The 25,615-nt window shown below is 43.2% G+C and overlaps 1 protein-coding gene across 6 annotated transcripts in view; it reads right to left on the bottom strand.

Annotated features, from left to right (window-relative positions):
• mgarpa (mitochondria localized glutamic acid rich protein a) overlaps positions 1 to 25,203 on the bottom strand; it is a 33,831-nt gene extending 8,628 nt beyond the window's left edge. For 2 of the 6 annotated variants that reach the window (XM_084150276.1, XM_084150277.1), the window contains exons 1-2: positions 25,123 to 25,203; positions 12,791 to 12,894 (exon numbers count right to left, since the gene is read on the bottom strand). Coding sequence is in view for 4 of the 6 variants with exons in the window: in XM_084150274.1 (XP_084006400.1) it covers positions 2,562 to 2,637 (76 nt within the window). In the remaining 2 variants the exon portion in view is untranslated. Of the gene's footprint in view, positions 1 to 2,561; positions 2,780 to 12,790; positions 12,895 to 25,122 lie in introns of those variants that run through there. The other 4 variants (XM_084150275.1, XM_084150274.1, XM_084150278.1 and 1 more) reach the window with 4 other exon arrangements.
• Between the last annotated feature and the right edge of the window lie 412 nt (positions 25,204 to 25,615).

The following is a 25,615-nucleotide window of genomic DNA, read 5'->3' as shown; positions in this document are numbered from 1 at the left end:
AGGTGTTGGTAATGTTCTCTAGTTGCGCCGTGATTAGCTCAGTGTTCTGTCACTAGTGGGGACAGTACATCACTGCCAAGTCTAAGGGTAGAGCTTGAAAATTCAAGCCCCTTGGGTGCTGCCATAGAGTTACATTAGAAGTGCCCATCCAAGAAGGCTCAAGGTCATTGACCACAGAAAATCACGTTATATCTACAGTAGCTTTGATTGGACTGATCATGTCAACATCATACTTTCAAAATCTTAGCTAGCAGTCATCATCATGAATCAATTCGACAATCTACTGGCAAATCCTTTTTAATCCTTGTCATATGAAGAGAAATTATAGATCAAACGTATCGGTGCTCACCGGCCATGAACATTACACAAGTTGGAAATCGCAAATTCAACAATGAGTGCTTTGGAAGGAATCAGTGGCTAACTGCAAGCATTGCAAAGCAGTCACTAGCCTGCTATTATTTTCCAAGTTTAAAATGATAAACATTCAACATTGGCCATGCTGTCAATGAAGCATGATTTGTGCCGTGCTCAAAACAACTGTTAACTCGGAACTGCGAAAACTTGACTTCAGTGAGTTCAAGACAACTTGGGAAATCTGGGAAAAAACGAGCTCCTACTGGGAAAATACATTTTGAACGATCATCCAACTCGGAATTGTATATTCGGAACTCAGGCCTCTTTCTAGAGCTACGACCTTAAGATCAATGACGTCATCATGATTTGACCTTGTTTTTTTCCAGAGTTTTCAGTTTGTCTTGAAAGCACCATAAATCCAGAGAATGCCAGACTTTGATGACAAAATTTGTCCACGAAAGACCGCCGCGCCAGCTCCCTGTTCAAGTGAGCCCAGCACAACAGATGAGTCCAAAAATGTATTGTATGCTGCTGCATAAATTATGTAATATGCCAGGGAGATATGTATACTGTAGCTAAGAAAGTAATACTAAGTGTATGTTGTGTAGTAGGCTGTTACCCTAATCATTTGGTCTATTTCCCCCTCTTAATTCCACCTACTGTTCTGACTTGGTGGTGCACATATAGCCTATAACCTGTTTAAGAGAAATGTAAAAGTTATCATTGTCTGCTTATATGCCCCCTTTATTTATCCCACGGTTCTGACTTGGTGTACAGGGAGACCTCTAAGAACGGCCCATGTGCTAAACAAGTAGTTATATTGACTATGTCCGTCCTAGCTCATTAATGTCTTAATGGAAATTACGGATTGCCTCTTATCGGCTTGTCGTCCCCATAGTTTGTACATCTTAATTGTCATTAGAAACCACATTTGTTTAAGCAAGTCAGCTATGTTTTTCTTTTTCGCTGCCAGACAAGGCTCCGCTGATAGCCAGGTGTAGCAGTGGTAAGATGTTGGGACTGCTGTTGGGACAGCTTTATGTAGGCCCTAACAGTTTATGGGCTCAGTTTGTCACGTTATAGTGTAATGAATGCATTGTTTAGTGTTGTGTTTTGTAATGGCTTTGCTGGCATGCATCCCACGTATTTGTTATTTTTTGCCTCGCCAAGATTTACATGCTAAAATCGCCACTGTTGCCCATTATTTTGGCTACCATGGCTAGAAGAGATCTTTGAAAGAGGGGTCTCAAAATGAGCATAGTGTTCAACCCAATTGAACACTTACGGTAGACTCGGGAGGAGCGCCTGAGAGCGTTTCCCAACACCACATTATGCAATTATTTGGTGGAAGAATGCAAGTTCATTGCTGCGCGCTCCCGCGGAGGGAGCTGTTTGGTGAGCGACGCGTGCCTTTGTCCGCAGTCCATACATTGAGACGCCCGTGACACGTTCTCTACCACGTGAGCAAAAGCAGGAACCATATTTCTATGCCACCTCAGATTTAATGAAGGTCACATATTAAGAATTTTAAAACAAAATAAAGGTTATGTAACCAGTTAGGTAATTGTTTAGCTTCCCTTTCAAGCGCGAGTTTCGTAACTATGGTTCAAATGTATAATTTGCACACCTAGGCCATGCAATCATCATCGATACAAAGTCACCATCTGGCACCGAAGACAAGGAAACAAAGTAATCTAACGATTTGAAATTATTTAAAATTTGTTGGCACTGTAGGCCACCACGGAGTCCGCATAGTAACACAATTGCATTTCGTTTCGTAACAAAATTACAAGGCCCATCTCGTTTGGTTTGGATACTTTGAGGGAGAGGTGATTTGACAGGGAGAAAACACGACTTTCTCTTTCAAATGTGTCATGTAACAATTTAACGCTCCAATAAGATGATCAAAATGAACACAATGAAAAATTCTGCGAATAATTGGACAAAATTCCAATTGACCTTCATTTCCCTTGTCCTGTAACACAGGTGCCATCTTTCAAATTTGGGAAGAGAGGGTTTCAGTAAAGCGAAACCACATGAGAACAAAATGTTATATTCTGAAATGTACGTAAATTCCTCTACCCATAGGCTACCCATAGCCTATACATAGGAAATAAAAGCCAACAAGGATACACATTTGCCATCTTGTATCATGTACAACTTTAATGTGGTTTCGCCATCTATTGAACCCGTTATGTGATACTCACCATCTCTATACAACTGGTGGGCTGACTTCCGAGCCAAAGGCCCACATTTTTGCCAGGCAGTTCTGCAGAGAAACATCGCCGCACGCAATCCAAAAACTACGGGAGGAATGCAGCGTGCGCCGAAGCGAGTGAGGGCAGAATGAAAGGCTGGAGCTGACGGTGTGTGTGCGAGGAACGAAGCCGAGCCCAATCTCACTTGCGCTCAGCACTGGATGTGTGGCTGATTTCTCTTATCGAATGGGTCTTCACCTCCCCCTTTTCTCACGGACGTCACGCACAAGGTAAAATGACAAATAAAGCACGTGGATAGAAAATGCACTTAAACATTTGTATTATGTCGCGATACGACAAGGAAACAAAATATCAAGCGGATTTAACTTCATTAGGAAAACAGCCCTACTTTTTTTAACAAACATCATTATGTTGTCATCCAGAGTCACATTAATTTCTTTTCCAAGCTATAGCACACAATATTTTACATAGGCTACAGCAGGTTTTTAAAGGACCAAAGAGTTTGTTATTCTTTGTGTTTTCATTTTTGATATGTAAAAAATATGGGATACTGGTATCATCCCGCCCCTACTTTTTATGCAAGTAAAGTAGGCTATATGTAGAAAAATGTCTAGAGAAGGTGGGATCTTTTTGTGTGTAAAATTAATTATGCGAGAAATGGCGGTGGAAACGCCTTTATGCGCAATCTTGATATAATAACCATCATATCAAAGTAAACTTGGAGTCACCCAATGATATAGTGTATGGTCCTCCCACTACGATTTGGGAAACCATGCAGTTTATTAGGCTACAGGTGATATAAGTTATGATGAACTTTACTGGGTGGTGAAAGTGCATTGTGATGAGCTTGATGCTCCTTTCCAATAAATATCGAAGGTCTTATTCTGGTGACATGATGGTCAATGTAGTAGGCTATACTACAACTGTATCTCTGAGTTCTTAGCTAGAGCGCACATGTCAAGACCAGAGTGGGCACATTCCCTTAATAATGTTTTTTTTTTTTTTTTTTTTTTTACAACACCATCAGTACAATTGAAAATGCGATGGAAACCGATTTAAATTGTATTTTTTATTCAGTACATGCATGGGAATTTAACTGCATAAGTAATTGTTATGTGCACTACATCATCATGCACAGCATTTTATCCACAACAAGTCAATTGGATGGAAACATCTCTGGTGGGAGAATGCGCATATACTGTCGTTCCAATTGGATGGAAACCTAGCTAGTATATGGAGACCTAGCATCCAACATAAAGAAAATATGGGCATTTGTTGGTTGTTGCTGATTTTTTTTAAATCAGGTAAAAATGACGTAATATGTATGTACGGAATAAAAATCCATCGCATTTTCAACTCTACCGATAGTTGTCACAAATACGGTTGCGTTTAATAGCAAAATGTGCCTACTCATTTTGGCACCTGCGACTAGCCAACAGCTTGCAGATACAGTGCAGGCAAGGCTGTGCGGGTTGCTAGTCTATGAAGAGATTATTATGGATAAGAGCGAGAAAAGTTTTATTTGTCAAACATCGACCATCATGTCACCAGAATAAGACCCTCAATATTTATTGGAAAGCAGCATCAAGCTCATCACCGTGCACTTTCAACACTCTGTGAAGTTCATCATACCTTATTTCATCTGTAGCCTAATAAACTGCATGGTCTCCCAAATCCTATTGGGAGGACCACACATCATCACGTGACTCCAAATTTACATTTCAGTCATTTAGCAGACGCTCTTATCCAGAGCGACTTACAGTTAGTGAGTGCATACATTATAAAAATTTTTTATTTAAAAAATCATTCTGGACCCCCATGGGAATCGAACCCACAACCATGAAACGCCATGCTCTACCAACTGAGCTACATCCCATTTACTTCGATATGATGATTATTATATCAATATTTGCAATAAAGGCGTTTCCACCGCCATTTCTCTAATTAATTTTAGACACAAAAAGATCCCCCACCATGTCAAACGAAGAAATCTGTCAGCGTTTATAAAATGGCACAGAAACTTCCTGTTTCCATCACAGCTGTCATAATTTTTTAATTTTTTTATATGATATGACTTTACTCGCATAAAAACTGTGGATGGAAACGTGGTTATTGTTGAGATATTTTTTAGAGTCTTTTATGTGAATCAAATGTACTTATCCATTAAACCATATTAGACAGACACATTCAGATTTGTAGCCTATATGTTCAGGTACTCAGACATTGCATTCCACAAGCAAACCAGTGGCAGTAGTAATTAATAAATCACCAACAACATGTCTGAATAGCCTATAAACAATTTATTATTGCCTTTTTTATTTCTATTTTGTCAAGGGGCGTGTTCCCGAAATGTGCGCAGTCCTCTGTGCGTGCAGATTAACCGCAGGAAAGGGTAAAGAGAGGAAATTGGTGGCAGAGCGCAGTGGGGTGAATATGATCCACAGAGAAGTATCAACTCAATCAGGCCTACAGTTAGCATTGTTCTAGCAGTGGTCTTTTGTGTATGTTCAAAGCTGTCATAAAGGCGGCTTTTCATAAACCCCATGTTTCAAGTTTTATTAATCGTATGTGCGGGATACGCATGGTATACATCGTCCAACGAAATTCGTACTTGCAGGTCCTTCTCGATAATGCAGCAATAATAAATAATAAAATGTAAGAATACGAAAATAAAGTAAATGGCAGTAGAATATAATACCGTTTTTAGCATAAGTATAATACGTTCCTGTTCCTTCGTTCCTGTAAAGTTTGCTCCTTTCTATAGATTAGAAAGGTCAGAAGGTCATTGTCACAGCCTGACCATAATTTTACAAATTAGTTTTATTGGCAAGGGCAGACACAGCTGAGGGACAAATAACTGCAGTGCCACTGGATAGCACAGAGTTCTCTGTAATCAAATTAACGAATGATGCAGATCTGTTTACAAGAGAGAGGTATGAGGACTGGCTCTGCGCTCCCTCCACAGTGTTATCTGGCAAGTGTCTGTACTGGTCTGCAGAGTGTCTGGACACTTTTCACACACACACCATGAATACAGCAGGCTTTAGGGTTGCCATCTATTCAGGACCACCTCATCAATGATGGTGCACGTATCTGTATGTATTGGTGTACTGTATCTTGTTTATTTTTTAAGAGTGTTGTGAGGAAAAATGTGGGTTCACAGTGCCTTAGGAAAGTATTCAGACCTGTTGACTTTTTCCACATTTTGTTACATTACAGCCTTATTCTAAAATGGATTAAATAAATATAACTCCTCAGCAATCTGCACACAATACCCCATAATGACAAAGAGAAAACAGGTTTTTAGAAATGTTTGCAAATTTATAAAAATAAATAAATGAAATATGACATTTACATAAGTATTCAGCCCCGTTGCTATGAGACTCAAAATTGAGCTCAGGTGCATCTTGTTTCCATTGATCATCCTTGAAACGTTTCTACAACTTGACTGGAGTCCATCTGTGGTAGATTACATTGATTGGACATGCTTTGGAAAGGCACACACCTGTCTATATAAGGTCCCACAATTGACAGTGCATGTCAGAGCAAAAACCAAGCCATGAGGTCGAAGGAATTATCCGTAGAGCGCCGAGACAGGATTGTGTCAAGGCACAGATCTGGTTAAGGGTACCAAAACATTTCTGCAGCATTGAAGGTCCCCAAAAACACAATGGCCTCCATCATTCTTAAATGGAAGAAGTTTGGAACCACCAAGACTCTTCCTAGAGCTGGCCACCCGGCCAAACTGAGCAATCGGGGGAGAAGGGCCTTGGTCAGGGAGGTGACCAAGAATCCGATGGTCACTCTGACTGAGCTCCGGAGTTTCTCAGAGGAGATGGGAGAACCTTCCAGAAGGACAACCATCTCCGCAGCACTCCACCAATCAGGCCTTTATGGTAGAGTGGCCAGATTGAAACCACTCCTCAGAAAAAGGCACGACAGCCCACTTGGAGTTTGCCAAAAGGCACCTAAAATGACTCTCAGACCATGAGAAACAAGATTCTCTGGTCTGATGAAACCAAGATACAAGTCTTTGGCCTGAATGCCTAGCTTTACGTCTGGAGGAAACCTGGCACCATCCCTACGGTGAAGCATGGTGGTGGCAGCATCATGCTGTGGGAATGTTTTTCAGCGGCAGGGACTGGGAGACTAATCAGGATCGAGGCAAAGATGAACGGAGCAAAGTACAGAGAGATCCTTGACGAAAACCTGCTTCAGATCGCTCAGGACCTCAGACTGGGGTGAAGGTTCACCTTCCAATGGGACAACGACCCTAAGCACACAGCCAAGACAACGCAGGAGTGGCTTCAGGACAATGTCCTTGAGTGGCCCAGCCAGAGCCCGGATTTGAACCCAATCGAACATCTCTGGAGATACCTGGAAAAAAGCTGTGCAGCAACGCTCCCCATCCAACCTGACAGAGATTGAGAGGATCTGCAGAGAATAATGGGAGAAACTCCCCAAATACAGGTGTGCCAAGCTTGTAGCGTCATACCCAAGAAGACTTGAGGCTGTAATTGCTGCCAAAGGTGCTTCAACAAATTAATGAGTAAAGGGTCTGAATACTTATAAAATGTCATGTTTTAATTTTTTATAAATGAGCAAACATTTATAAAAATCTGTTTTTGCTTCGTCATTATGGGGTATTGTGTGTAGCTTGATGAGGAAAAAAACAATTTAACAATTTTAGAATAAGGCTGTAACCTAACAAAATGTGGAAAAAGTAAAGGGGTCTAAATACTTTCCGAAGGAGACAGACAGGTAAATATATATAGAGTAATATAATATTTATTGCACATAGAACTGGGTATTACTGCCCAGGACATGGGATCTTTCAAACAAAATAAAAATACAGAAGAGGAAAAAAAGGTGTGAGGAAGAGATCCTTCAGATTAACACGGTCAATCACCCAGATGGATCCTTGAAATATTCCTGCAAAGAATAAGAATTAATCACAAAACATTAGGCTATGATCATGTTTTTTATTATAATAATCTAAATAAAAAATGACAATCTGGATTCAAACTTCATTTTTACAGTAAGAACCACACAACACCCTTATTCTTGAAAGTCCCACACGCATTACCCTTGAAATTAATAAACTGAGGGAGAGTTGTGGGTAATGTCATAGCGATTCATTCCAGGCCATTCCTCACTTTGTACCTGTGCACATCAGTGCTGTGCTGTTTGAAGAGGTGCAGAGGAGAAACATTTGAAACCATTCAGCAAACTATCCCACACTATTCACAAATCAATTCATAGCCTCAAATGCCTCTTTAGAACCAAATGTGTGTTAAACATGTATGCAAATAGCCCTGTACAGATCTAGAGCCTCAACCTGGACTGCATTCAAATCACACGTTTGAATGCAGAATTGTGAAAGGAAATCTGGTGAGAAGTCTACACCTGTTGCAAGTATCAGTAGGCTAGCTAAGTACTCTTATGTTTTGATCCTGGGAATGAATTTGGTGCCAAAAGTCACACAGTCATGTAATTTAATGTGTGTAACCTCCAATAGCGGAGGTGTGTGTTTGAATGTTAAATAACGAGGCAGAGGCATTGATGCGAGTAACCAGTCTTGTTCAGTATATTGCAATACATCCGGGTATCTCAAGTACACCGGTAAAACACTGGAGTTGCAGTAATGAACATTTACCAACAGATGGCATCAATGTGCCATCTTCCACCCATAACATCTTCCCTTTTATAAAATAGGACAGGAGCTGTCAATTCACTAACAAAACAAACCTAGTAGTAATTTCCAACATGAACAGTTAAGTATTATTATTATTTTTTTGATTTTTTTATTTTTTGATTAACCACTTAACACATTTTGATACTCTCTTCACTTTTATCTCTGTCTGTCAACAATCCCTAATGGGAAACCTACAGATTAAGTTTTTTTGGTGGCTGGGACAGACGCCCGCAGCGTGAAAAGACAGGGGGCTTGTCTGCGTGGACTGCGGGCTCCCGCACAGGCGTGTCACCTGACTGTCTAAGGGGAGTATTGATGGGCGAGGGAGTGGCCGACCTGTGATCCCCTGGCTCTTCGCCCAGTGCCTCAGGCCCCATGTGACTTGCTGGGGTTCCGTCTTTTGTCATGCGACCCCTATGACCATCCGAGTTCTGAGTAGATGCTGGCTCAGCAATCCGAAGGTCAACCCTGTTACGACGGTACAGTGATCCATTCACTTCGACCAAGTAGGAGCGTGGTGCCACTTTCTGTACACAGGATCCGAGTCTCCAGAGGCCCGTCCGGTCCCCTGGTAGTGGCTTCATTCGCACCGTTTCACCCACCCTGAGCTCAGGTAAGTCTTTTGCTGATTTGTCGTAGATGAACTTGGAGACCTGTCTTCTGTGACGTAGCTTCACCAGCACGTCTGTCACCACACATGGCTCCAGGAGAGTGCTTGCTACTGGCAGAGCTGCTTTTAAACGCCGTGCCATGAGGCGCTGGGCCGGGCTGCTATCCATGCCTTCTGTCGGGGTATTGCGCCATTGCAGGATTGCTTTCCAGGCATCTTTGCCCTCTCGCAGAGCTTTTTTGCAGAGGTTCTTTGCAATTTTGACTGCCGACTCAGCCTTCCCATTAGCTTTTGGGTGTCGTGGTGATGAAGTGACGTGCTCGAATTCCCATTCTGCAGCAAATTTTCGGAACTCACATCCGGAGAATTGGGGTCCATTATCTGAAATTACCCTATCTGGCTGGCCATAGCGGGCAAACTGAGCCTTGCAGCGTTTGATCGTTGTCTCTGCTGAGAGGTCGGGGAGGAGGTCAATCTCCCAGAAGTCTGAGTAATGATCAACTACCAGCAGAAAGTCTTTGCCACTGTGCTGGAAGAGATCTAGACTTACTATCTGCCAGGGGCGCATTGGTAGCTCGTGGGACATCATCGTCTCTCTCTGTTGCTCAATGGCATATTCATTGCAGATTGTGCATTTACTGACATAGTCTTTGATTTCACTCTGCATTCCTGGCCAATACAGTGTGTCACGTGCTTGTCTGTAACAGGCCTCACCTCCTATGTGACTTGAGTGCACGCGCGCCAACATCTCAGGGCGCAGAGACCGGGGAATAACGACTCTCTGACCCTTGAATATTACTCCGTTTTGAACACTGAGCTCTTCTTTGACTGGCCAATATTCTCTGGTGGCTAAAGCAGTTTCTTCCTTGCAGTCGGGCCAGCCCATCAGAATCACAGACCTCAATGCCTGGAGTTGCTCGTCCCTGTCTGTGTGCTGTCTGATTTGTATAAGGCGCTGGTCCGTAACATTGAGGTAGTCAGCCTGGTTGATGTGTTCAACATCCACTTGCTCTGTTTGTAAGCTGCACACTGCGTGTTGTTCATGCATGGAGCGTGTGTGAGTGCCTGATGCAGTAGCCCTGCTGAGCGTGTCACTCACATACATCTCTGGCCCTGGCTTATACACCACCTTGAGGTTGTAGTTTTGTAGGGCCAGTAGCATGCTCTGCAGTCGTTTCGGGGCATTCAGGAGAGGCTTGCTGAATATAGCAATAAGGGGCTTGTGATCTGTCTCTGCGGTAATATTGTCACGCCCGTACAGGTAGTGGTGGAAGCATTGGCATGCAAATACAATGCTGAGGCACTCCTTCTCTATCTGGGCATAGTTCTGCTCTGTTGGAGTGAGTGCCCTAGAGGCGAATGCCACAGGCTGGCCCTCTTGCATGAGGCAACAGCCCAGTCCATACTGGCTTGAGTCACTCTGAATCGTGACAGGTTTTGACACATCGTAGTATCGCAGTACAGGTGTCTGGGTGACCAGTTGTTTTATTTCCCTCACCGCTGTGTCATGTTTTGGGAGCCAATGCCAGATGGTGTCCTTGTCCATGAGCCTCCTTAGTGGTTCACACACTTCAGAGAGCCGCGGTAGGAACTTGGCCAGGTAGGTGACGAATCCGACGAAGCGCTGCACTGCCTTCACGTCAGATGGGTGGGGCATATCCAAAACAGCCTTCACTTTTTCTGGATCCGCCTTCAATCCGGTGGAGGACAAGATGTGCCCATGAAAGCGAACCTCTGGCACTTTAAACTGAAGCTTTTTTATGCTTAGCCTTAGCTTGACCTGTCTGCATCTGACCATCAGGGCCAGCAGCTTGGCGTCATGGTCACATTCTGCCTCCTCATCACTGTCCCCACAGCCCACTACGAGGATGTCATCTGCTATGGGTTCCACGCAGCTGAGTCCCATCAACAGCTCGTGCTGTTTCCGCTGATACACCTCTGGAGCCACGGAGACACCAAACGGGAGCTTCAACCACCTCTTCCTGCCCCAGGGTGTCCAAAAGGTGGTCATGTAGCTGCTGGGCTCGTCAAGCTTGCACTGCAGGAAGGCATCTCTGGCGTCCACGAGCGTGAAGACTCTGGCCTTTGGGAGCTTGTAAAGAACATCCTCCAACGTGGGCATAATGTAATGTGAACGTCTCAGAGCCCGGTTGAGGTGTTTAGGATCTATGCATATCCGTAGCTTGTCTGGTTTCTTGACGATAACCATATTACTTATCCAGTCTGTAGGCTCGGTGACGGATATGATGTGGCCATCTGCTTCGTATTTGTCAAGCTGAGCCTTTGTAGCTGCTTTCATGGCCACTGGTACATTGCGAGGTGCACACTGGACAGGCTGGATTGCTGCATCCAACTCAAAGTGGACTTCGCCGGGAACTGACTCGACCGGTGCGTTGAAGACATCATGGTACTTGCTTAGGAGAGTCTCCTTGCTCAGGGGCCCAGCCTGGACTTTGTCTATAATGTTAAGATCAGCTGGGATGGTGAAGTTAATAAGCCCAAGGCGCTCGCATGTAGAACCTGACAGTAATGGCTGTTGACTAGCCTCAACTATTTCAAACTCAAGAGTGTGTTTCTGGCCACGTAAAACACACTCTGTCACAAACAGGCCTAAAGAGGTCATGAACTGGCCTGAATACAGTTTCAGCTTGGTGCTACTCTGTGTGAGTTTGTCTCTGGGCGCGAGCCTCCTTTTATCTTTAAGGCTCATAACGTTACATGTGGCCCCTGAATCTAGCTGGCATTGCTGTGGTTTATTATTAAGTAGCAGAGTGACAAACCATTTTTTTCCTTTTGCCCTTACTGCCCCTATGCACTCGCTAGCATATACATCCTCTGTGCTGTTGTTCCCTTCATCTGTGTTTATTTCAATGGAGTGCACTTTACCCTCCTTTCTCTTGCTTTTCATGCAGGCCCTTGCGAAGTGATTGGCTGTACCACAGGATTTGCATATTTTTCCATAGGCTGGGCAGTGTTCTTTTCCTCGTCCATGAGAAATGCCACAATATCGGCATGCATTGGGGTTGTCTACTGCAGAGTTGGCTGTAGTATTAGCATTAGCTGTGGCAAAAGGGAATTTCTTTATTGGCTGCCTGAATGTAGCATTGACATTGTCCATATGTTGCCTTCTAGCTCCATGGACCTTATCTGTATATCCGTAAGCTCTGCTGCACGGCATGTCTCCACTGCCAAGACTAGTGTCAGGTCACGTTCTCTCAGCAAACGTCTGCGGGTGCCCTCATCAGTTATGCCAAGCACTATCTTGTCTCTGATCAGTTCATCTCTTAAAGCACCATAGTCACATGTAGCTGCCTTTTCCCTTAGCTTAGTGACAAAGCTGTCAATGGACTCCCCGTCCTCCTGTTTGCAACAACCGAAAACATAACGCTCGTAGATAACGTTCTTTGCTGGCTTAAAGTAAAGTTCGAGAGCATCAAGAATAGCTGTAGCGTTACCTTGCTGAGCTGCTGTTAGGTTCAGGTTGTGTTTGTATACGTGTCGGCATTCTGCTCCCATTATAGTCCTCAAAGTGGCAGCCACTACCTCATCGTCCTTTTCCCGAAGTCCCGTTGCTAGTGCATAGTCCTCCCATTCACCTCTAAACGTATCCCAGTTTGTGCTCCAATCTCCGCTGAGCTTCATAACGGCGGGAGGGGAAATGTTCGCTGCCATGTCTAAACGGTGCTAACAACACTGACGCTAACTAGCAAACTCAATCTAGCTAAGGACAATTCCAGAGAAGTTTTACTCAACTAAGCTTTTTAAAACCAGAACAGGTGACTCTAATTTGCGGAAAGCATGGTTAGTTATCCGACTCTGACACCATGTTTGAATGTTAAATAACGAGGCAGAGGCATTGATGCGAGTAACCAGTCTTGTTCAGTATATTGCAATACAGTGTGCCGTTATTACCAGGCCCCAGAGGAAAGCGGAGGTCCCGAACGCTAGGCCCATACGCAGCCAGTTGGGGTTAGTGTGATCTGGCTTTGCTGCGGTAAACGCAGACCGACTCCCAACTGCAAGATAAAAGGACAGTGAGATTAATTCCTTTCTTTTTCGGATTTGCGTGTGTAGTGTTTTGTATTACTGCACTGTTGGAGCTAGGAACATAAGCATTTTGCTACACCCGCGATAACATCTGCAAAATATGAGTACATGTCCAGTACAATTGTATTTATTTTTGACTCCCAATAGACCACACAGTGACAAGTTGGTCACACATAGTGCATAATTGTCGACTACACCAATACTAGGTAGCCAGGTCTAACTCTTATCTCCATCTCTGTAAAACAATCATTCATGAGGTACCTAAGGCGAGAGAAGACTCGTCCTCATGTACATTTTAGCTCTTGAGAAATACTGCACCAAACATCCTAGTCAGATGTAAAATTGCGCGACTAAGGTCTCTCCTTGGCAAAAACGTCAAAATTAATGACATTTCTTGAGTTATTTTATAGATCAATTCTGATTATTTTGAGGAAGTGTATACTGGCTACGGCGTCTCAAATTGGACAAACAGTACTTTTTTTTCGTTTTTCAAGCGAAGCCGAGCTCGACTAGGCGCCTTAATTCTGCATGGCAATTCTGGCTAGTTTGATCATAAACAGATTGGCATCTTGGCTAAAAACAGCAAGCAGGCAGGCCCAAAATAAGCCCATAGAAACGCATTGGACAGATTTAGGCGAGAGTGAAACCCAGAGTGAAACCTCTCACTTCGCCTCTTCCCCTCTGATACTAAGCATGCATACAAGGACTGGACATGTTTCATTAAGAACTTAATGGAAACATGCAACAATAGCAAGCCTATCATCTTAGTCAAAAGGCTATAGCCTATTATTGAACATGCAACTCCTGCAATGAAGCAGCAAATAAAACATAATTTCAAACATTTGCCTTAGAAATGAAATTCGCGGAAAACAGTTCTAAACTGCGCACCTAATGCTATATGTGACACAGATTTAAATCTCCGGTAGAAATTTAGAAAGAGGGGGAATCTAATAGCAACTACTATGATAGGTTGCTAATATGACTAGAATTGTGCCTTTGGCTTCTGGACAACGAAAGAAAGTTGATATGAAAACCAATAGAACAGGAGAGAACTGCTGGTGAATGGCATGAGGAAGTCCTCCAAATTTCTACGGATGGATTTTCGCAAGGCTACTTTGACGCTAGGTAAGACATGCCTCATTATTTTAAGTAAAGTAAAACGTTCAGGTTTCAAACAATTATACTGCCTCATGGTCACGTTGCAAAGTGGTGGGTGACGCGTTTATAGTCAACCGTAAGCAGGCTATAGCCTATGCATTCGAATGGGAGGCGCGCTTTACGAGTTGAGATTGAGAAAAACATAGTTCATTTTTAATCGTGGCTACAAGTTAACAGGCGATTGCATTTATAATTGTTATTTGTTGTGCAATGACTGGGCTTACAAAAGCAGGTTTCACTCCAGTAGCCTACAGGCTTTTTGAGGCGCTACTAGGCTACTGTATTCCGCTGCTCAAACTAGGCTCTGTAATTCCACAAAATTATCCAAATGAACCTCCGGTCAAATGTATTTTCGGCGGCTAACTGATTAACATCCCCACCACCTACGCCAGGGGTGTCAAACTCATTTTAGCTCAGGGGCCACATGGAGGAAAATCTATTCCCAAGTGGGCCGGACCGGTAAAATCATGGTATATATATAACTTAAAAACAACAACTTCAGATTGTTTTCTTTGTTTTAATACTATCAACATAAAACATAAAGCTGGAGCCTGAGGACAGTGTGTCCAAAATAGTACAAGCACAACATCACTATTAATCATAAAACACCTGAAGTTTATTTGAAAATTCTAAAGAAAAAGAACACACAATGCCTCAGTGATTCACATAACTGTTTCACAGATCACAGAACTATATCAGGGTGTCATTTCTCAGGCAGAAATGTAGATACAAATAATGAAATCCTGTTCCCCAAACAAGTGCAAGAACCACAGAGTCAAGAATAGGTTAAATATACAAATAAAATAAAAACAATTAAAAACAATAGCACATCAACATAAAAACATATAAACATAAAGCTGGAGCCTGAGGACAGTGTGTCCAAAAGCACAACATCACTATTAATCATAAAACACCTCAAGTTATTTGAAATTCTGAGGACAAACAACACACAATGCCTCAGTGATTCACAGAAGTATATCACAGATCACAGAACTATATCAGGGTGTCTCATGCAGCACTAAGTGGGGTTGCATAGTTTATTTGACTCCTGATACCTGGCATCTTTTAGCTTTCACCAGCGCATCAATATCAGGCGTCACATCCTGAGTGGCAGCCAACTTCAGGATGTGATTCAAGTGCTTGTGCGTGAGCCTTGAGCGCAGCTTTGTTTTATTTATGCTCATTACAGAGAACTTGCTCACAAAGATATGTGGTTCCAAACATGCACAACAGTTTTGCAGCGAGGGCTGTCAAGTTGGGGTAACCTGGCAAGAGATTCTGATAAAATGTGTCCAAGCCAGCTGCGGCAAATTTGCCCTTCAAATCCGAGTCACACTGCAAGTCTATTATTTCAAGTTGGATGCTGACGGGCAGATCAGAGGGATTCACGGTGAATGGCGAACAAAAAACTTTGAAGTCTTTCTCCAGTTCACCAAAAATCTGAAAGCGTTGCTCAAACTCCCTTAACAGTCCCGTTATTTTATCTTTGAACCGCTTCATGTCTGCCACATGTTGGGTCGCACACAAATTTTTCAGACAGGGGAAGTGAGCTGCATCACCACCGGCGAGTTGCGTCTCCCACAATGACAGCTTCAACTTGAAAGAACGTATGCTGTCATAATACTGCGTGGCAACTTTGTTGCGCCCTTGCAGCTGTTTGTTCAAGTTATTCAGGTGCTCTGTAACATCCACCATAAATGCAAGGTCCTGCATCCATTCTGCTGAATTAAATTCTAACACTGGTTTGCCCTTTTCTTCCATGAACTGTTCAATTTCTTCTCGTAAATCAAAGAAACGCCTCAGCACAGCACCTCGGCTTAACCATCTTACCTCTGTGTGGTATGGCAGGCCATAGATGTGGTCTTTCTCTCTGAGAAGGCTGTCAAACTGACGGTGATTCAGGCTTCTGGATCGGATGAAATTAACAGTTTGGATGACCACCTTCATGACGTTATCCATCTTTAATGACTTGCAACACAAAGCCTCCTGGTGCAAAATACAGTAAAGTCCAAAAATCACGTCCTCCATTTGCAGATTGCACTTTCTCTCTGAACTTTGTCACAACGCCTGCTTTTTTCCCGATAATTGAGGGCGCACCATCTGTAGCCAGGCTGACAGCGCGGGACCAGTCCACTCCGACCCTGTCCAGCGCGCCGACGAGTGCAGTGAAAATATCAGCTGCTGTCGTTGTATCTGTCATCGGCACCAACTCTACGAACTCCTCGGTGACGGTCAATGTGTCATCAACTCCGCGGATGAAAATGGCCAGTTGTGCAACATCTGTAATGTCCGTGCTTTCATCAATTGCAACAAATAGGCAATTAAGGTCACAGTTATGAAAACTTAGGACACAAAAGAGGCCTTTCTACTGACTCTGAAAAACACCAAAAGAAAGATGCACAGGGTCCCTGCTCATCTGCGTGAACGTGCCTTAGGCATGCTGCAAGGAGGCATGAGGACTGCAGATTTGGCCAGGGCAATACATTGCAATTTCCGTACTGTGAGACGCCTAAGACAACGCTACAGGGAGACAGGACGGACAGCTGATCGTCCTCGCAGTGGCAGACCACGTGTAACAACACCTTCACAGGATCGGTACATCCGAACATCACACCTGCAGGATAGGTACAGGATGGCAACAACAACTGACCGAGTTACACCAGGAACGCACAATCCCTCCATCAGTGCTCAGACTGTCCGCAATAGGCTGACAGAGGCTGGACTGAGGGCTTATAGGCCTGTTGTAAGGCAGGTCCTCACCAGACATCACCGGCAACAACATCGCCTATGGGCACAAACCCACCGTCGCTGGACCAGACAGGACTGGCAAGAAGTGCTCTTCACTGAAGAGTTGCGGTTTTGTCTCACTAGGGGTGATGGTCGGATTCGCATTTATCGTCTAAGGAATGAGTGTTACACCGAGGCCTGTACTCTGGCGCGGGATCGATTTGGAGGTTGAGGGTCTGTCATGGTTTGGGGCGGTGTGTCACAGCATCATCGGACTGAGCTTGTCGTCATTGCAGGCAATCTCAATGCTGTGCGTTACAGGGAAGACATCCTCCTCCCTCATGTGGTACCCTTCCTGCAGGCTCATCCTGACATGACCCTCCAGCATGACAATGCCACCAGCCATACTGCTTGTTCTGTGGTGATTTCCTGCAAGACAGGAATGTCAGTGTTCTGCCATGGCCAGCGAAGAGCCTGGATCTCAATCCCATTGAGCACGTCTGGGACCTGTTGGATCAGAGGGTGAGGGCTAGGGCCATTCACCCCAGACATGTCCGGGAACTTGCAGGTGCCTTGGTGGAAGAGTGGGGTAACATCTCACAGCAAGAACTGGCAAATCTGGTGCAGTCCATGAGGAGGAAATGCACTGCAGTACTTAATGCAGCTGGTGCCGACATCAGATACTGACTGTTACTTTTGACCCCCCCTTTGTTCAGGGACACATTATTCAATTTATGTTAGTCACATGTCTGTGGAACTTGTTCAGTTTATGTCTCAGTTGTTGAATCTTATGTTCATACAAATATTTACAAATATTTATGTTAAGTTTGCTGAAAATAAACACAGTTGACAGTGAGAGGACATTTCTTTCTTTGCTGAGTTTATTTAGCATCATGAAAGGCTCAGTGTTCTTCAAATAAAGTACAACTTTACACCAGTTCCTGTAACATTTTGCAATAAAATATTAACTTTTATAAATGTCTAGTTGTGTCTGAAAAAATATAGTATTGAATTAAAGTGTTACATGTTTATACATAAGATGATTGTCATCAAATCTTATCGGTCAAGTACACATTTTGCAGTTGCAGTGAAATGCTTATGTTTATAGCTCCAACAGTGCAGTAATGCCTTACAATACACACAAATCCAAAAAAGAAAGACAAATATCATAACGAGCAATTTCAGAGTCTGGAATATAAATATATGGGTATATAATGGTGTGAAATCGACAGTATGAACGGTATAGGAATAGAAAAGGTGTAGTTATATAGGATGAGCCCTTACTAGAATACAGTATACAGTGGGGGGAAAAAAAAGTATTTAGTCAGCCACCAATTGTGCAAGTTCTCCCACTTAAAAAGATGAGAGAGGCCTGTAATTTTCATCATAGGTACACGTCAACTATGACAGACAAAATGAGAAAAGAAAAATCCAGAAAATCACTTTGTAGGATTTTTTATGAATTTATTTGCAAATTATGGTGGAAAATAAGTATTTGGTCACCTACAATCAAGCAAGATTTCTGGCTCTCACAGACCTGTAACTTCTTTTTTAAGAGGCTCCTCTGTCCTCCACTCGTTACCTGTATTAAATGGCACCTGTTTGAACTTGTTATCAGTATAAAAGACACCTGTCCACAACCTCAAACAGTCACACTCCAAACTCCACTATGGCCAAGACCAAAGAGCTGTCAAAGGACACCAGAAACAAAATTGTAGACCTGCACCAGGCTGGGAAGACTGAATCTGCAATAGGTAAGCAGCTTGGTTTGAAGAAATCAACTGTGGGAGCAATTATTAGGAAATGGAAGACATACAAGACCACTGATAATCTCCCTCGATCTGGGGCTCCACGCAAGATCTCACCCTGTGGGGTCAAAATGATCACAAGAATGGTGAGCAAAAATCCCAGAACCACACGGGGGGACCTAGTGAATGACCTGCAGCGAGCTGGGATCAAAGTAACAATACCATCAGTAACACACTACGCCGCCAGGGACTCAAATCCTGCAGTGCCAGACGTGTCCCCCTGCTTAAGCCAGTACATGCCCAGGCCCGCCTGAAGTTTGCTAGAGTGCATTTGGATGATCCAGAAGAGGATTGGGAGAATGTCATATGGTCAGATGAAACCAAAATATAACTTTTTGGTAAAAACTCAACTCGTCGTGTTTGGAGGACAAAGAATGCTGAGTTGCATCCAAAGAACACCATACCTACTGTGAAGCATGGGGGTGGAAACATCATGCTTTGGGGCTGTTTTTCTGCAAAGGGACCAGGACGACTGATCCGTGTAAAGGAAAGAATGAATGGGGCCATGTGTCGTGAGATTTTGAGTGAAAACCTCCTTCCATCAGCAAGGGCATTGAAGATGAAACGTGGCTGGGTCTTTCAGCATGACAATGATCCCAAACACACCGCCCGGGCAACGAAGGAGTGGCTTCGTAAGAAGCATTTCAAGGTCCTGGAGTGGCCTAGCCAGTCTCCAGATCTCAACCCCATAGAACATCTTTGGAAGGAGTTGAAAGTCCGTGTTGCCCAGCGACAGCCCCAAAACATCACTGCTCTAGAGGAGATCTGCATGGAGGAATGGGCCAAAATACCAGCAACAGTGTGTGAAAACCTTGTGAAGACTTACAGAAAACGTTTGACCTGTGTCATTGCCAACAAAGGGTATATAACAAAGTATCGAGAAACTTTTGTTATTGACCAAATACTTATTTTCCACCATAATTTGCAAATACATTCATTAAAAATCCCACAATGTGATTTTCTGGATTTTTTTTCTCAATTTGTCTGTCATAGTTGACGTGTACCTATGATGAAAATTACAGGCCTCTCTCATCTTTTTAAGTGGGAGAACTTGCACAATTGGTGGCTGACTAAATACTTTTTCCCCCCACTGTATACATATGAAGTGGGTAAAACGGTATGTAAACCTTATTAAAAAGTGATCAGTGTTCAGTGACTATGTACAGTTGAAGTCGGAAGTTTACATACACTTAGGTTGGAGTCATTAAAACTCGTTTTTCAACCACTCCACAAATTTCTTGTTAACAAACTATACTTTTGGCAAGTCGGTTAGGACATCTACTTTGTGCATGACACAAGTAATGTTTCCAACAATTGTTTACAGACAGATTATTTCACTTATAATTCACTGTATCACAATTCCAGTGGGTTAGACGTTTACATATACTAAGTTAACTGTGCCTTTAAACAGCTTGGAAAATTCCAGAAAATGATGTCATGGCTTTAGAAGCTTCTGATAGGCTAATTGACATCACTTAAGTCAATTGGAGGTGTAAAAAGCCAGACTACGGTTTGCAACTGCACATGGGGACAAAGATCGTACTTTTTGGAGAAATGTCCTCTGGTCTGATGAAACAAAAATAGAACTATTTGGCCATAATGACGTTCTGCCTCCTAGAGATGAACGTACTTTGGTGCGAAAAGTGCAAATCAATCCCAGAAGAGCAGCAAAGGACCTTGTGAAGATGCTGGAGGAAACGAGTACAAAAGTATCTATATCCACAGTAAAACAAGTCCTATATCGACATAACCCGAAAGGCCGTTCAGCAAGGAAGAAGCAACTGCTCCAAAACCGCCATAAAAAAGCTAGACTACGGTTTGCAACTGCACATGGGGACAAAGATCGTACTTTTTGGAGAAATGTCCTCTGGTCTGATGAAACAAAAATAGAACTATTTGGCCATAATGACCATCTGCATGTTTGGAGGAAAAAGGGGGGCCTTGCACCATCCCAACCGTGAAGCACGGGGGTGGCAGCATCATGCTTTGGGGGTGCTTTGCTGCAGGAGGGATTCGTGCACTTCACAAAATAGATGGCATCATGAGGAAGGAAAATTATGTGGATATATTGAAGCAACATCTCAAGACATCAGTCAGGAGGTTAAAGCTTGGTCGCAAATGGGTCTTCCAAATAGACAATGACCCAAGCATACTTCCAAAGTTGTGGCAAAATGGCTTAAGGACAACAAAGTCAAGGTATTGGAGTGGCCATCACAAAGCCCTGACCTCAATCCTATAGAAAATGTGTGGGCAGAACTGAAAGTGTGTGCGAGCAAGGAGGCCTACAAACCTGACTCAGTTACACCAGCTCTGTCAGGAGGAATGGGCCAAAATTCACCCAACTTATTGTGGGAAGTTTGTGGAAGGCTACCTGAAACGTTGGACCCAAGTTAAACAATTTAAAGGCAATGCTACCAAAAACTAATTGAGTGTATGTAAACTTCTGACCCACTGGGAATGTGATGAAAGACATAAAAGCTGAAATAAATAATTATGTACTATAATTGACATTTCACATTCTTAAAATAAAGTGGTGATCCTAACTGACCTAAGACAGGGAATTGTGAAAAACTGAGTTGAAATGTATTTGGCTAAGGTGTATGTAAACTTCCGACTTACATGTACATAGAGCCGCAGTCTCTAAGGTGCAGGGTAGAGTACCGGGTGGTAGCCGGCTAGTAACTAAGGTTCAGGGCAGGGTACTGGGCGGAGGCCAGCTAGTGGTGAATATTTAACAGTCTAATGGCCTGGAGATTGAAAAAAAGCTTCTGTCTCTCGGTCCCAGCTTTGTACTGTCTCCGCCATCTAGATGGTAGCGGGGTGAACAGGCCATGGCTCGGGTGGCTGAGGTCCTTGATGATCTTCTTGGCCTTCTTGTGACACCGGGTGCTGTAGATGTCCTGGAGGGCAGGCAGTGTACCCCTGGTAATGCGTTGGGCTGACTGCACCACCCTCTGGAGAGCCCTGCGGTTGCGGACATTTCAATTGCCGTACCAGGCGGTGATGCAGCCCGACAGGATGCTCTCAATGGTGCATCTGTAGAAGTTTGTGAGGGTCAAGATGAATTTCTTTAGCCTCCTGAGGTTGAAGAGGCACTGTTGCGCCTTCTTCACCACACTGTCTGTGTGAATGGACCATGTCAGGTTGTCAGTGATGTGATTGCCATGGAATGTGAAGCTTTTGACCCTCTTCACTGCGGCTCTGTCGATGTTGATGGGGGCTTGCTCTCTCTGCCATCTCCTGAAGTCCACAATCAGCTCCTTCATTTTGTTGAGGGAGAGGTTGTTTTCCTGGCAATACTCCTCCAGGGCCCTCACCTCCTCTCTGTAGGCTGTCTCGTCATTGTTGGTAATCAGGCCTACCACTGTTGTGTAGTCAGCAAACTTGATGATTGAGTTGGAGACGTGCTTGGCCACGGAGTCATGGGTGAACAGGGTACAGGATGGGGCTGAGCACACACCCTTGTGGGGCCCCCATGTTGATCAGTGTGGCACAGGTGTTGTCGACATACACCATATATATGTCTGATGCCAACCCCATAACAGTGATGACAATGCTGCAATGATGGCTAAAGGCTATGGAATTTGACTTTAATCGTATCTAATTCATATTGTTCTATGAGATTCTTTCAGAGATAGATAGACTAATCTTTGTATCTGTGCCATTATAGCGTCTGTGACAGCCGCAATGGCACTGCGCATGCTATTTCCATTTTGAAGTAGTACATTTTCTTTTTCACAATTAGCTGATTCCTCCTGATGACCCAGTTGGACATTTACACATGACTCCAACAGGGTCACCAGGAGGGATCAGCCAATGAAGTTGGCCCTCAATGGCGCTACCCATTCTAATACAGCCTTTTGTCCACTAGAGGCCTCTATGTGGTGGCAGCTGCAGTGAGGTATTTGGGTGTGCAAGACTTGACATCAGAAGAGTTACAGGGTGTGTTAAGTGGTGGTGTCCTATCCTTTCAGACGGTTGGCCTGAAGTAGGACTAAATAGATTTAAATAGTGGAGAATGTATATATATATATTTTTTTGTAAGTGTTAGATGGTAGGGTAGGTGTATTTTCTTTCAAGCAAAGTGTAAGGGAGTTCAAGCAAAGTGTACTCCAGTCTAGTAGGTGGCGGTAATGCAACATTTATTGGATGCCAACCTCCGTTAAACATCATAGAAGAAGAAGTAGAGGCCTCTATCATTCTCTATGGACTCTTTCTGTCTGCAGTGCGATGTAGCCAAAAGGATTCGACTCTAGTTCATTTATCTCGAGTCGGAATGGTGCTATGCCGGAATGTGGCCAGCCAGAGCCCGGCACGGTATATGGCTGGGAAAATGTACCTTAATTCAGGCATGGAATATGTTGTTGTACTGCTAATCATCCAGTAAGGATGAAAGGTGAATCGAGAAGATTGAAATACTTCTAGTTTTTAATTAAACTGCTGTTTTTGTCAGCATGCTAGGCTAGCTAATGCTAAAGCAACCCATTGGATTCAACAACAGTTCCAGTAGCTTCTCAACCCTACACTAGGCGTTAAATTACTACACACCTTTATAGGGTTCGGGTTAGTGTTCCCACACAGCTAAATCTCCACGTAACAGCGCTTGTTTACGGAAGACATAGGCGGCCACCTGTGCTAATTAGCTGTCTAGCATGCGCCGAACACCTGTGTGTAATCGTAACTGGGGAGGAAGTGTAGTTCGCCAACTGGATGCACACAGCGTATGGATCTGTGCAAAACTGCTACAGTAAGTATATATATTTTTTGAAAGATTGTTTCTCGCTGATATGAAAGATAAGGGGAATATCAGCATATGTTTCGAAACCCCTTTCGCACGCGATGATTTACGTTTCTAAATGATAAAATACAGCGTTGGAATTGTAGTTCACACACACAACCGTGGGCGAAGCTAACCTCTGAAAACCCTAAGAATAATAAGAAGGGTTTGAGAGTCAAGAGGTGGGTAGAGTAGTGAAAATATGTACTTAAGTAAAAGTAATGTTACATAGATTGTAATTTCCTCAAGTAAAATGTTAAAGTAGCCCTCTTAAGAAATGACTCAAGTAAGAGTAAATAATGTATCTGGTCAGAAAACTACTTAAATACTAGTTACAAATTTAGTTTGGTAAAAATTGTTTTACACCTTATGGTAAATTGTGTGACAGCAAACAAGAACAACTTAGTGCAATTGATTTAACATTCATTTATTATTTAAGCCTGCCAGCACCATCTTGCAGATTGCCTACCTGTGCTGGAGGACATTTCAAGTACGGTCATATTAAAAGTTGACTTTATATCTATCAATGTGCTCAATTTCATAAAAAGGTAAACGGTACGAAACATTGGAATAATTTCACAATTTCAATAGCATTAATGAAAAGGTATGTCACTATCATTTCAAGTACATGTGATGGTGAATGCGTACTGAAAATGTTTAATTTAGAATGAAAGAAAGGAGGATCTTGGCAGGCCCATTCTCCTCCCATTCAGTTGTGCCGTTACAAGCTGTAAATAAAAATAAACACCCCCCAAAAAAATTATAGTAGATATATGGCCCAAAAAGCTTAATGAGATGTTTCACTATATGACAGGTGTGCTTATAGGCCTTGTCATAAAAACAATGACATTTAGACACACACACATTAAGCGAGAGCAATGGAGTGGGAGGATTCTGCACTGGGCTGACCGGTTGATCTAGCTAATGCTAGTTAGCTACATGGTAATCTCTCTTGACAGATGAAACGGCGAGAATCTGTTAAGGCTCATGTAGAATTACGTGATTACGAGCAGCTGTAAATTCTTGGTTTGGGGTTTTCGTCGTCGATTATTTGGACGAATCAGGATTGGGTGAAGGCGGTGCTTAAACTGGTGCGGTGATTTTGAAGCCGTGTGCGGATGATAAACGGTTTCCACTAGATTCCACAGCCACAAAGTCAAAATGGTCTGTATCGTAAAAATACGTGAAAACAAACATTAGCTTTTTGGCCATGATAAACACGGGTGAAATTAACGGAAGGGATGGGTTTGGCCGAGAGTTTCCATTTGCGAGGGAGGAGACTTAGCTTTCTTCCTTCGCACAAAGGTAATCACAATTGTTATTATATCGGCATCCCCCCCAGAAGTAAAAGACGAAATGACCAATTTTGGCGAGATTATTTTACTTCTGGGTAACCGAGATTAGCTACATGGTTGACACTGCAGCTAGCTAATTTAGTCATCTAGTGACAACCAAATGTGAGAGTTAGCTATTGCCACACACATCTGATTAATCTGTTCACTCTTTATGACAAGGTGGTTAGTAAATTTAGCCAACAAGCAGCGATCATATGGGGAGCTAAAAACAGGAGATTAAACATTGACACATTTTGGGTTAGCCAAAGCAAGCTAGCTATCATCAAAGCCATTTCATTTACACTCGCACCTCAAAACAATTTCGACATTAGAATTATATCCGATGAATACTTATCTTACTCCAGAAATATATAATATTAAGGTGCAACTTACCACTCATCAGTTTTGGCTAAAAAACAAAAATCTCTAAGAGTTTAGACATATGCTTCGCTTCTAGAGCTGTTGTTATGATAGAGGGGGTTGACGGACTTCTTCTTCTTCTTCAATGGGGTTTATCGGCGGTTGGCACCCAACGTTATGGTGCATTACCGCCACCTACTGTACTGGAGTGTGGGCCAGAGACAGGGAGAAACTAAATCCTACCTGCCAGCCCCGTTGCCCTTAAAAAAGATAACAAAATATTTGAGACTATATCTAATGACGTTCTACTCGATATACTCTTTAAACTAATTTCCTATATCCCCTTATAGTAGATCTCATCCTCTCTCTTTCCCTCTGATACTGCCCACAATGTAGCAATACATGCTCCACGGTCTCTGTTTCCTGGCAATAATCACACTTTCCTGTTGTATGCTTTCCTATCACATTTAATGTCTTATTCAACTGGCTGTGTCCCACCATTAATCTTGTATAAATAGCCTCCTCT

Source organism: Coregonus lavaretus, assembly GCF_964263955.1.
Source record: "Coregonus lavaretus genome assembly, chromosome: 32".
In the NCBI taxonomy this organism is placed as follows: domain Eukaryota; kingdom Metazoa; phylum Chordata; class Actinopteri; order Salmoniformes; family Salmonidae; genus Coregonus; species Coregonus lavaretus.
Note: the sequence above shows the minus strand (reverse complement) of the source record. Positions and strands in the feature narration are given on the sequence as shown.